At 39.4% G+C, this 12,130-nt stretch overlaps 2 protein-coding genes across 2 annotated transcripts in view; both read right to left on the bottom strand.

Annotated features, from left to right (window-relative positions):
* Window positions 1-4,170: 4,170 nt before the first annotated feature.
* Window positions 4,171-12,130, bottom strand: part of LOC145468114 (ciliary microtubule-associated protein 2-like) — a 10,368-nt gene continuing 2,408 nt past the window's right edge. The window contains exons 3-12 of the mRNA XM_081451800.1: window positions 11,632-11,716; window positions 10,064-10,149; window positions 9,405-9,527; window positions 8,442-8,579; window positions 7,761-7,904; window positions 7,466-7,526; window positions 6,795-6,901; window positions 6,052-6,180; window positions 5,585-5,709; window positions 4,171-5,007 (exon numbers count right to left, since the gene is read on the bottom strand). Of these exons, the coding sequence (XP_081307926.1) occupies window positions 4,947-5,007; window positions 5,585-5,709; window positions 6,052-6,180; window positions 6,795-6,901; window positions 7,466-7,526; window positions 7,761-7,904; window positions 8,442-8,579; window positions 9,405-9,527; window positions 10,064-10,149; window positions 11,632-11,716 (1,059 nt within the window). The 3' untranslated portion in view covers window positions 4,171-4,946. The remainder of the gene's footprint in view (window positions 5,008-5,584; window positions 5,710-6,051; window positions 6,181-6,794; window positions 6,902-7,465; window positions 7,527-7,760; window positions 7,905-8,441; window positions 8,580-9,404; window positions 9,528-10,063; window positions 10,150-11,631; window positions 11,717-12,130) is intronic.
* LOC145468141 (uncharacterized) overlaps window positions 8,761-12,130 on the bottom strand; it is a 14,073-nt gene continuing 10,703 nt past the window's right edge. The window contains exon 2 of the mRNA XM_081451828.1: window positions 8,761-8,809. The gene's annotated coding sequence lies outside the window, so the exon portion shown is untranslated. The remainder of the gene's footprint in view (window positions 8,810-12,130) is intronic.

The raw sequence follows: 12,130 nt of genomic DNA, 5'->3' as shown, positions 1-12,130 counted from the left end.
CGCTCCAAACAAGACTGGCCACTATCAAAGGCAGAACCAACATCTTGAGCATGTTTATGAAAAGTTCGCCAGGGAATCCTATCAGCATTAGTGTGGTCTTCTTGTCCTGTGGATTTTCGATGGCATTCACAGAGCCGTTGACTGACACGCCAATTATAAAACCGACTACAACGCCAATCATCATGAGGACGAGGAGGATTTCTTGACGCAGTTTGCGCCCGAGAGCAGAGCAACAACGGACACAAACGTTTTCTTTAAAACCAGCCATAGCACAGGTTCTGTGAAAAAAAAATGTGTCATAAAACAAAGCAAGTTAATGCATTGTCCCTCTCGTTGTCAGAGACCACGGTTTATATGGTCAGCACAAAGGTGAGCATGCGCAGAATGCTCATTGTCATTGTCCGCGAATCAGATTTGAACGGAGTAACCCTTAGGTCTGTGTCTGTGTCTGCGCATGTCCCTCTGATTATGTTTCAACTGAAGCGACAGTTATGAAAGGACATCGTATCTTAATGTGCCGGTCTTGCCCTAAAATTTCGCGAAGTCGTTAGAAAATGCGTAACGTGCATAAATTCGATTGTGCTTGTCGCAGGTGTCTTCCAAACTTCAGTTTCTCCGTGCGGTATTTTCGCCAAATCCTTGAATATTGTTTTCTTTCCCCTGGTACTCTCATTGTACGCTTCTTTTTTTTTACCAAACGTATCGGTTTATTTAATGAAACCCATAATTCTGGTACACAGTAAGGTAATCTTTAAATTTTAATTTAGGAAAATCTCACGTATGTTCGGTATCGCGCGTTATTGCATTTAGTTGTATGTTGTTTACAAAAAAAAAAGAATATTCTCCTCTTTATTTATTTTGCTTCTGACCCTCGTTTTTTTCCAAACCTTCTCACTTTCAGTGGAAATTGATCTTTTTAGTTTGGAGCTATCAGGGTACTTTACAATTTTTATCAGCAAATATAGCAACGGATGAAGTTGAATATTGAAGAGCTGTCTGGTTTGGTAGCCCTAGGGTGCAAGTCAGCACGTACAAGTTTGAGCAGTCGCTCGAATTTCCAGTTTGCTGGCACAAGTAGAATAGGTTAAGTTAGTAATTATAAAACTACAGGCAGGGGCGGATCTAGGGGGAGGGTGCAGGGGGTGCGCACCCCCCTCCCCTGAGATGACATGTGGCTTTCTAGTGTTCTGCAAAAAAAATAATAACGCTATTCCTTAGTGGTGCACCCCCTCCCAACAAAAATCCTGGATCCGCCCCTGGCAGGGTAACCGCCATGTTTTGGAAGGAGAAACGATCGAAGTGCGGTTTCGTGACTGATGGAGACACCGTTAATTTGTTTGCTTTCTTTGCGGTTTTACCTCGCATCTGATTGGTCGGGGAGGGAGGGGCGAGACAACTCGGGTGGGCGAGTCGTCTCGCCTCGGCAGGTAGGGTAACCCTGGCAGGCGGGACAACAGTACTTTTCTTCATATAAACACTTTGGCTCACTGACCTGGGACAACTCTCGACGTGGCAAGTGTCACGTAATGCCAAGATTTAGGATTTAACGCAGAAATTTCAAAGAAGTGAAAATTAACTCGGCAAAACCCACTGTGATCAAATGACCGAAGAAAACGCAAGGAGACATATCTATCCATTTGATTATTCAATAAGGTCTACGAATAATGCATGTAGGGTCAACTTTGACTCGGCCTACAGGGACCATGTTTTTACATATTAAAGCTCGATAAAGTTGCCTCAAGAGGAGGGTTTTCTTGGGTACCCGAGACCATTTGACTGAGGCCTAAGTAACTTAGCAGTGTGCGGTTGTTTACAAAATGTCGGCTGCTTCTTGGCGTTTCTGTAAAGAGGATTTAGATAAAGTTTTGAACCACTAGTAGATTTATACTAAGACAATTAGACTATTTGTTCTCGATTTCTATGAGTGAGTTATCTCGAGCTGGTCGAATATAACCTACCTCATGTAAGTTAAAGTCTTTTTACTTCACAAGGCGGGACCAAATACAGACAATACATACTGTGGCGTGTTAGAAATTTCGGCTAACGAAAAAACGAATCGAAAATATCTGAAGTAAAGTCAGCGCCCTTGCAAAATTCCGCCAGGATTTGTGTGACTTATAATGGCTCAGACACGCAGTTGGGCGTTCTCGATAGTTGTCCACTATTAATGATTTGCACCAAAAGCTATTCGTTAATTTTTCAAACTTCTGTGCGCTTATTCATGCGCGCGTGCAAAGCCATCTGAAACAAAAAGCCATATATAGCTAGCATTTCTTCTACAGGATGCAGGGCGACTTTTAATAATCTACCAACCGAGCTGGCTCGTTTGGCTCGTTGACTCCTTTGTCATCCATTGCCGAGCCAAATGAGCCAAACGAGCCACTAAATATATAGACCTATGACCTATCTAACGCACATATAGATTATTCCTCGCTCTTTCATCCACTGCCGAGCCAAACGAGCCACCAAATATATAGACCTAGGACCTAACGCATATATAGATTATTCCTCGTTCTTTCATCCACTGCCGAGCCGAACGAGAAACTAAATATATAGACCTAGGACTTCACGCATATATAGATCATTCCTTGTTCTTTCATCCACTGCCGAGACAAACGAACCACTAAATATATGCGCCTTCAATAGCGGCCCTGTATTGTGTAGTTGCTCCCAGTGTTTACTAGTAAAACGCACTTCTACTTACCGAGACTGGTGAAAAAAACGGAGTCGAAACGGAGAAAAACTGATCCTGCTAAATGTGAGCGAGGCTCGCCTACGAATTCTTCAGACGCAGACAATTGAATTGCTATGGGCTTGGCACGTTACTTTAAGCAAAGAGCAACAGTGTTATTTACCAGACTTAATAAAATTTGCATTTGCTTGGAGGATAATAGTTTCTCATTCAAACGAGACGGAACTTATCATTGCCTGATCATCCATTAAAATTTCCGCGATTTAATTCTCGTCTACGGCCATTGACCGACATCGGTTCAGCCAGAATGTTTCTGTTAAATTTATTTTAGATTTCTGAATTTTCAGTTTTAAAAAGCTTTGTTTTTACCTTTCTTTAACATGCGGTACTAGTGCAGAAGGTCAACGTACTGCCTCCCTTGGGGCCTTATGTAATGTTCAGAGCATTGACCCGTTTAAAAGAAAAGGGAATATCGACCTTAAAATAAGCAAGGAATAATATCATTTATTTATTACAATTTAATGGCGAAGATAACATGAAAAATACAGGCAATAAAAGAGTAAAATGGCCATAAGGATGGTCAGCAAGGGAGACTCCTCATGCCTGGCAGACCACCTGATAAAAGAAAAAAAAAAGGGGAAAAAAATTCTAAAACAGCTTAATTAAATTAAACATTTCTTGAAATTAAATAATCCCTTACTCCGCTTTTAAAACCAGAGATGCTAGAAGCATGACGAATTGACAGTGGCAGCATATTCCACATATCGACAATCCTATTAAAATAGCTATACTTATGAATGCGTCGAATCAGAGAAAATCTTGGTCTAAAAATCTGTCGATCATGAGGCCTGCCGACCGACAGGGACTGTCGGGAACCTTCGCGAATCGAAAGTGCCACTGGATATGCCTAAAATAATTACAATAGACCTCAGCACGAGGCTCTGGGGAATAACTACAGTTTGTGGGGCTTATTCCCCGGAGCCTCGTTCTGAAGTCTGTTCTTTTATGCTGAATTTTAATACATCGAAATTGGTCTATACCCGTCTGATGAAGACTGTTAATTTTAAGTGGCATTCATTCTCAGTTGTTAGCTAATTTATAAGAGCCTCAGCTTTTGGTTTAACTTGGAAATTGAGGTTCTTATACGCAGATTTAAGTTGTGTTTAGTGCTATAAAGGAAAAGTTTAAAAATTTTCAATTTCGTCGTTTGTATTCCCCGTTAATCTTCTCCACACTTGTTTCTTTACGGTTTATTAATATCTCTTTGGTGTTTTTCTATGTAAGTAAGCTACTATTTTCAGGTTTCCTTTAATTTCAGTAAAGATGATTTTGTACGAGGTCAAAATAACCCAAAATGCCGTGACTGAACTCCTTGAAGACTTTAATTTAAAGTCGCCATATTTAAAATTGGAAACGTTTACTCGGTTGGCTCTAGCTTATGTCCGGGCCATCTATGCATACAAATAACGCAACACAACTGTAAAGAAAAAATACTTTATTCATAAAGGAGTGAGTGAGTTCACTCGTTTACAATTTGGCGCCTTAATCATTAACAGAAAAACACCCCCAGCCGGAAAACTGTTCAAAATAATTGTCTTCAAATTTCAGTCTGTGAAAGATTATCCACCTCTGACTGGAATGAATATTATACAAAAGAATATTGTTGAAGACCAACAACGGCACCATATTATTTTGATAACATAAGAAAATAATTCTCTGTTTCATTAAAATGTCTTGGAGTTGATAACGTCAATTTTAAACAGGAAAATAAAGCTTTGAATCGTCGATCACAGATAAACTGTCTATTTTTGACAAAAAAAAGGCCGGGATGAAAGAAGATATAAAGTGCATTTTTCATTAACGAACACGTCATATAACCCTACAAATATGCAACAGTGACCGAAAAAATATCGCTGACCATTGACTGTGTTTCGTTTTAGTTCTGCAGATGAAGTTCTGTCCTGATTGATTGAAACGAACTACAGATTGTGATTCTAGATATACAAAAATAACTCAGTAATAGATGCATTGTATTTTTCTTTTAAGGCAGATGAAGTCCTTTCCTGATCGTTTGAAGTGAAATACAAATTGTACTTCCAAACATACAAATAAAACTCGTGTTCCACGTGAATTTTCTCACCAAAAGATTCACCGTATTTTTCTTTTAATTTCACCGTGAGGAAATTTTAATTCGCAATTGATAAGTAGTGCTAGAATTGCATTTATTAGCGCACTTGCTCGCTCCAGTGATCGTTTACTGTGCGTCAATGGGGACCATAAAAACTTTGTCCACTTCTCGAGGTTTGATTCTTTCCCTGTGAAAAGAAAAAAAAAAAGACTGTTTGTTACAATTACTTGTAGAAGTCAAGAGAGCATGAAGAGTAAGACAGTTAATCCTCCATATAGACTTTATACCCAAGGTAATCCCTCTTGAGTTATTTTTAGATCACTCCCAATTTAGGAAATCCCAGGAGGGTCTAAAAAATGGCCAATCCTGTGACGCGAATTTTGATCACATGGATAGCCCAAACGGCTTTACACGCATTTTCATCCGCGCAACGCGCATGGAAAGATTATCCACGCAAGAACTGGACACCATGTCTAAAAATAACTTGAGAGGGATAACATTGGTAATAAGCCCTATGTGAGGGATTGACACTCTTACTCTTCATGCTCTCTTGCAGAAGTATATAAATAATGACGACACTGTACTTCTATCGCGCTTCATTGCATGATGCAGAATGGCCGCTGGGTATCAAATGGATAAAGACCTGTTGTTCAGGCATAGAGGGATAAGGAAATAGGGGTGTACCCCCAGACTCTATAATTAATCTACCACTGGCATAACCCTAATTGCACTTGTCTTTTATTTGGGAAGGGTGGTCGACTTACGTTAAGTACTTGTCCCGAATTAGATCATATCTCTTGGTCTTGGAATTGAAGGCACTGCTGTGTCCATTGGCGTGCTGTGCTTTGCCATAACGATCGACGTCGTATCGTCCAGGTCCAACAGGATTCTGTGAATGGAAGTTCACAGTGGTATACTTAAGTTTAGTCGATTTTAAGTTGTGTGGTAAATGTTGCCAAGAAATGCAAAGGCTAGAAACACGATTTTCTTACAAACGTAAAAGAACTACAGCACAAAATTATGTAATTCGGCCAAATGCAGCTTTGTCTATCATTAGACACTTCTGTAACATCTCTGCAAAACTGGCAACCATAACTGGTCATATATGACCTAGAATTTTTTTATGAGCTCCTCGCTAAAATAACCTTACAATCCGATATCAAAGCGTCTATCTTTATAATAGAGCATTGCGCTGCATAATCTTGACGTAGGGAGTGTAAGTATGACCTACCGTGCTTCCAAGGAAAAATCTCCTAGCATGACGGTCGAAACGTTCAGCGGTTGAACCAAAGGGTGGTCTCAGGGAAGCCTCAGGTTTGGTCAGATCTTGAGGAGAATAACTACCTGGTCCGGGGTCGCTCTGTAGAAGAGAAAAAAATAAGTTTTTTCGTTATAAAATTTCAACATGCTTTACGTTTTTAACTAAAGATTGCTTACCATGGCTCAGGCTTCACTTATTAAACGATTCATGAACCCGTGGCCAATTGAGTACCTCACCCAAGTTCATTATAAGAAAACAGGAACACTTTGAAACACTGCCTCTCGTTTATAAGACGCGTTGCCAGTGCCATAAAGAATCGAAGGTTTTGCGGATGGTGACGGAACCGGCTTGTTGGCACATTGTATAACTTGGGGTTTTGTCGTTGTTGTTGTTGCTGTTTGTGTCTGTTACTTTGCCGGTACAACTGACTTAACCTGTCACTGTGCTTTACTTTTTGTTGTTTATTGACTCAGTTCATGCTGGTCTGAAGCGATTTCGGCGGGAAATCGTTATTTGGGGTTTCCACCACCAGAGACTTACTGACAGTTCAGTGCCTTCTCATTCAAACTTTCATAAACGAGTCTACATTTGTTTGTAACGCAGTACTTGTTATATCCAAGAGTCACGTTCTCTTATGGTCCTCATAGCGAGCTTAGACCTCCTGTGGCCAAATACAGCTTAGGAAAAAATAAATAATAACTAGCCTGTCTTACCGGGTCTCTCGGATACTGACTCAGCGTAGAACAGTAGATCCTATTGGTTGGATAAGGTGGGAAACGTTGCACCTTCAAGAAGGCTCCGTGGTGTTTTTTGTGCTTGTCTACGGAAAACAGAGTTAACACAGAGCGCTTTTAGTAGAGTGTCAAGAGCAATTTATAATTGGTTGGAGGAAAATGACGTGCACTGCACGCTGACCAATCAGAGAACACAGCCATTTTTTTCCAACCAATTGGAAGCCGGAACGAAAATCAATCGTAGTTTCCGTTTTTGCGTCTGACGATGGTTACAAGATTCTCGTTCCGTTCCTATTGGTTGATTGAATGGTTCTGAGTTTGTAGACGGAATGGAATTGATATACTCTGGACGGTATTGCTCTTACAACAAATCTACTTTCAATATAAAAAGGCACCATTTATAAAAACGCCCTTTAAAAAGCCAGTTATGCGAGTACTATCATCGAGTAATAAACCGGCAGAGTTTTTCGTCCTCGTTTTCAAGCGCTCTGAAACAACAAAGCCTTTCTCCTTTGAAAATATTTCTTTTAAGTCGGCCTTTTTAGTAGTTACTTTGGGGGGTGACGTAACGCTTTTTAAGGGAGTAAGCCTCGCATGACAACCTTAATATCATGTGCTAAGAAGAGTTGATACATGTACATGTAACCTACCTTGGAGTTCGTGTAAAAATGATTTCAAGTCATATTCCCCGGGACCAAGGTTTTGCTTCGCCTGTGGGAAAAAAAAAAAACGAAACAAAGCGGAGCTTTAAGTCGTGGTCATAAACCCCACTCCCCCTGGTTAAAGACCCCATATGTCCACTAACAATACAACAGTTAAGCAGTAACAGTTTTGCTAGAAACCCTATATGCTATTCCATGCACCCCTCCCCACTCTCCAGGCAAGGCATAACAAACGTTGTTACTTAGCAATACGACCATTGCAAACCGCGGGCTCAACTCTCACCGGTAAAGCAAAGTATCCCACTGATATAGGTTTGTTTCTTTCTCCAGTAAAGAGATCATAAGGTCCTCTTTTGCTTACGACTCTGGCTTCCAGCTCGTCTGTAAAGCTTTTCATCTCATACTGCCCTGGACAAAGATGACTTCCCTGTTAAAATTTACAAGACAGAAGTAAAAAGATTAAAATATGTTCGAAGTGTCACAAAGTCTCACCAGCTGTTTATTTTTTGTATGCTCCCGCCGGGTCCCCTGGTGGGGATATGATTTGTATCTCCCCCAGGCCTGGCCGCGTGTTAATGGCAAGATGGCGGAATATGGCAGAAGTGTTACATGTCGAAAATCGTCGTATACCTAGTAAAGAGACTATCCATACTTAATCGTACCACAAGGTCTGATGAGGCATTGGTCCTTTCAGCTCAAAAGGTAAAAATAATATCGCTTTTTTCTTCCGCTAGACTAGTGGAGTAAGCAAAGACAAAGTGAAGTAAGCAAAGACAATTAAATTGTAACTTGAAAATCAATAGTAAGCTTTTAAGCTTTTGGACGAGTGTCATTGTGCTGTTTGCAGTTTTCTCGGATCACTACTACGTTGGAAAACTTTAACATGGATGGACTTTTGGATGTCGGCTGAACATATTTCTAACTAAGGTTTTTAATAACTAGGATAATAAATAAACATATGTACCACTTCAGGAAGCTGTCTTTTGTAAGACTTTCCAGAATCTAGCATCCCCACATTGCTGATTGATTTTCTTTCCTTTTCTTCGACCACAGCACTTGGTATTCCTCCTTGTCCATAAGTCCCTGGTCCTGGTACTTGACTCTGCAAGATTTACAGGTTCAAGCAAAATAAATAAATACTCCAAGTCGCTTCATGCTAAGACTTTAACAATGACTTTACTGCACTTTATGATTTTGCACCTGTAGACTTTACATGTACCTATGCAAGCATAAGTTTCATAAGTGATCAAAGAACAACCCTGATGTAGATAATAGTTAAATTCAGTAGTTCGTATAGTGTGATCGTCCAGGTGAGTGTAGTTCTGAAAAGAACTGTTGTTGGTGACTGACGTTTCGACAACCTGAGCGGAAGTCATCTTCAGAGTCAAGTGAATAGTGTTTGTCAGTCGATGATCTTATAAGTTATATAGTTAAATTCATACAGAAAAAGGTGATCAAAATTATTATATAACAGTTTCCAATGCCTAACATGTCAACACATCTGCATGAACAATGCATCTAGAATATTTTGGGTAAGTTTGATTTTGCACCTCTTTGCTTTTAAAACCTGTTTAAGCCTACAAGTAGACTAAAGGCATGAATGATGATATTGCAGATTACAGAAACAATAAATTGGGGGGACAGTAAGTGTCAAAAGTACGGACATGCACATTTGTAGAAAAAGTTGATCTTGACTGTAAAGCATGGCAAGTTTAAAAACAAACACTGATTGTGACAACGTTTAGGGCTTGAACATCCTGTGACTGTACTTGTCCACTATAACATGCATGATTGTATGGTAGGATTTTTGACCTTTTTAAATGAAGTTCTTTGCCATTATTATCTTGTATATTTAATGTAACGGATCATACATGTACATTTGTAGCTAGCCACATGCACATGAAAGCAACATTATTTTGTCACAAACCATTTTTGTGGTGTCAAATCTGGCTTCTCTGGTCTCACATACACCTCTTGTGCTGCCAGGCTTTTTTGCCATCTGATCAATAAAATCATTGATATTGTATGTCCCAGGACCAAGCAGCTGCTTCTGTTTTACCAAAGAAAAAAATAACAAAATTGAAACACACACTGCATAGTTAAAGTGATTATTCACGTGAGATCAGACATGACCAAAAATATTCATCATGAAAAAAATGTATATCTTAGGTATTAAGTAAGTCAAAATATCTTCATCTGAATTATAATGATGTTTTGGCATAATATTGTTATCCACTAGTTTAAAATACAGTGCAGCTATGCTTTTGCACTAACTAAATAGAGAAAGAAGAAAAATCATTACCAACAAGATATGATTTAAATGTTATCCATAAAGGTAGTAAGTTTATCAAGTTAAACAGTCAAGAAAGTACAATACTTTCAGTGCATTAATATTTTAACAAAATTAGTTAACATATAATACATGTATATATGTAGCAATTTGACCCTTACATCTTAAGTGATCTACATTTAAATGACCCAAGCATGTTCAACACTTGTCAAGGAACTAACAGTAGCTTGTCCACCGAAAATAATATATAATCCATCTAGCGTGGAGATTTTATACCTCAACGTCTTTAACCTTACCTGAAGCTGCTTCTTCTCCCATTGTTCTTTGTATAACAGATGAGGTATCTTTGCTAGGCGAGCTGTTTCAAAAGCCCTTTCCCATCCTGCCATTCACAGCATTGAGAGTACAAAAAAATAATTAGCAGCTAGTAATTTATACACTCTACAGGCATAAGATGCAAGCCAAATAATATTCATTTGTCTTGTTTACTTAAATACTTTAAAAGAAAGAAAATTAAAATTATTGCAGCTCAGAATGAGAACAGCATTAACCATCTTAGTCAACTAATAATAAAATTTATTAATTGTGCAGTAATATACACATGCAATGTAATTAATGTTTCAGAATATTATGTTGACCTCAATATTTAATGTAACTTCCTCTGTCTGATACAAATAATTTGACGTAAGAAACAGCAACAAACATTAATGTCATATTTGTAAAATTAGTCAGAATACCTTTTCAGACAAAATACACTGCTGGTATGTTACTAAGGCCTGTTCCAAATGCCGCTCCATTCATGTGCCGAACCTAACTGATGAGTTAAGTACGGCAGAAGAGCGCCGTTTGAATCAATTTGGTTCAGCAGGTTAGGTTTGGTAAGGCAAACAACATTAAATTCGGCAGGGTCTGTCGCACTATGTGACGTTGGAGTGGCAACTGATTCATACGGCGTTCTCCTCATGTCGAACCTAATGCATAAATTGCTGTAATGTATTTTCCATATAATGGGACTTGTGATTGGCTCAAAAATGAGTGGCGTGACCAGTCATACATGAAGCTCGAAGTCGTCGCTAAAAATAAAGAAAACAAAACATGCCTTTGATTTATGAGAAACGGGGCTGTGTAAGTGAGTTTCTTTAACGCAAATTCAGTTTTTGCTTTTTCTTCGTGACAATAGCCCAGCTTATGAGGTTTCCCTTTAACAGGTCGAATTAACTGGGAGAAAACCTGTCTAAATGCGAACACTGAACCTTGAGTTTGAATTTGCTTCCCTAAATATTGCTATAACAGTGAAATGTTAATGACAACTTTTCTATTTGGACAGAGTTCTTGAATTCAGAACACATATTTTCTCGTCCAAAATTGTTACCACCGGCTTCCCGAAATAAGTTCGACGCAAGTACACCGTCTGAACCAGCCATCGCTCCAAAGTCGCTCTGAGGTCGAACTTAGTCAAGTTTGGTTTGGCACATGTCAGTGGAGCGGCGTTTGGACCGGGCCTTATATTGTGCAGTTCCAGAAAATATCCATACTCCCCCCAGAGAAGGGATTGGGATTTCCGGGAGGAAGGTGGTGGGAGGTTCTGTAAGACCAAAAAATTTAAAGAAATGTATGAAGCTTAATTGGGATTTCCTGACAGGTGGGGGGTCTTGAAAAAGATCCCTTACCCGGGGGAAGTATAGATATTTTCTGGAACTACAAATGGTTATAGTACATATTTTGTTAGTTTCAACCAACATGTAGATGCCCACAAGAACATACATTGTATACCAATTAGCAAATAATTTTCAATAAATTGCTTAAGTATATAGAATGATAAAAGCTGACTCGGGAGAAGATGTGAAAAGAGAGACATCTATACCAGGGCCAGAAGATCTCTCGGACACAGACTTGGGGTTGAATCCTCCCACATCAATGTTATACGAGCCTGGTCCAAGGCGCCGATTCTAGAATGAAGAACAAAATTATTGAGCTGACAAATACTTAAGTAACTTACTTAATATGAAGTTTAAAGCATACATAGCTTGAGTTGCTCTTAATGCAGGGGCGTAGCTAGGGGGGTCCTGGGGTACCCATAACCCTCTCTTTTGTAAGCCTTTTTAAGCAACCAACCTACAACAGGTGGCAAAAATGACATGGCAATCTGATGAGTACTTTTACCTTGACACAGTGTGACCCCCCCTTTGAAAAATCCTGGCTACCCCCTGTCATGGATTTTTATGATGAACAACTGTATTTGTTTGAAACAGTTATCTGTCCTCACCTCCCTCTCACAACCTTCTCCCCTCACATTTGACACTCGGTTACAGTGTAACTCCATGGCCAGCCCCGAGGTACTGTACCATCATATAAAGGCCAAT

The sequence above is a fragment of the Orbicella franksi genome, chromosome 14 (genome assembly GCF_964199315.1).
Source record: "Orbicella franksi chromosome 14, jaOrbFran1.1, whole genome shotgun sequence".
Taxonomy (NCBI): domain Eukaryota; kingdom Metazoa; phylum Cnidaria; class Anthozoa; order Scleractinia; family Merulinidae; genus Orbicella; species Orbicella franksi.
The sequence above is the reverse complement of the archived record's forward strand: the minus strand, read 5'-3'. Positions and strand labels throughout refer to the sequence as shown.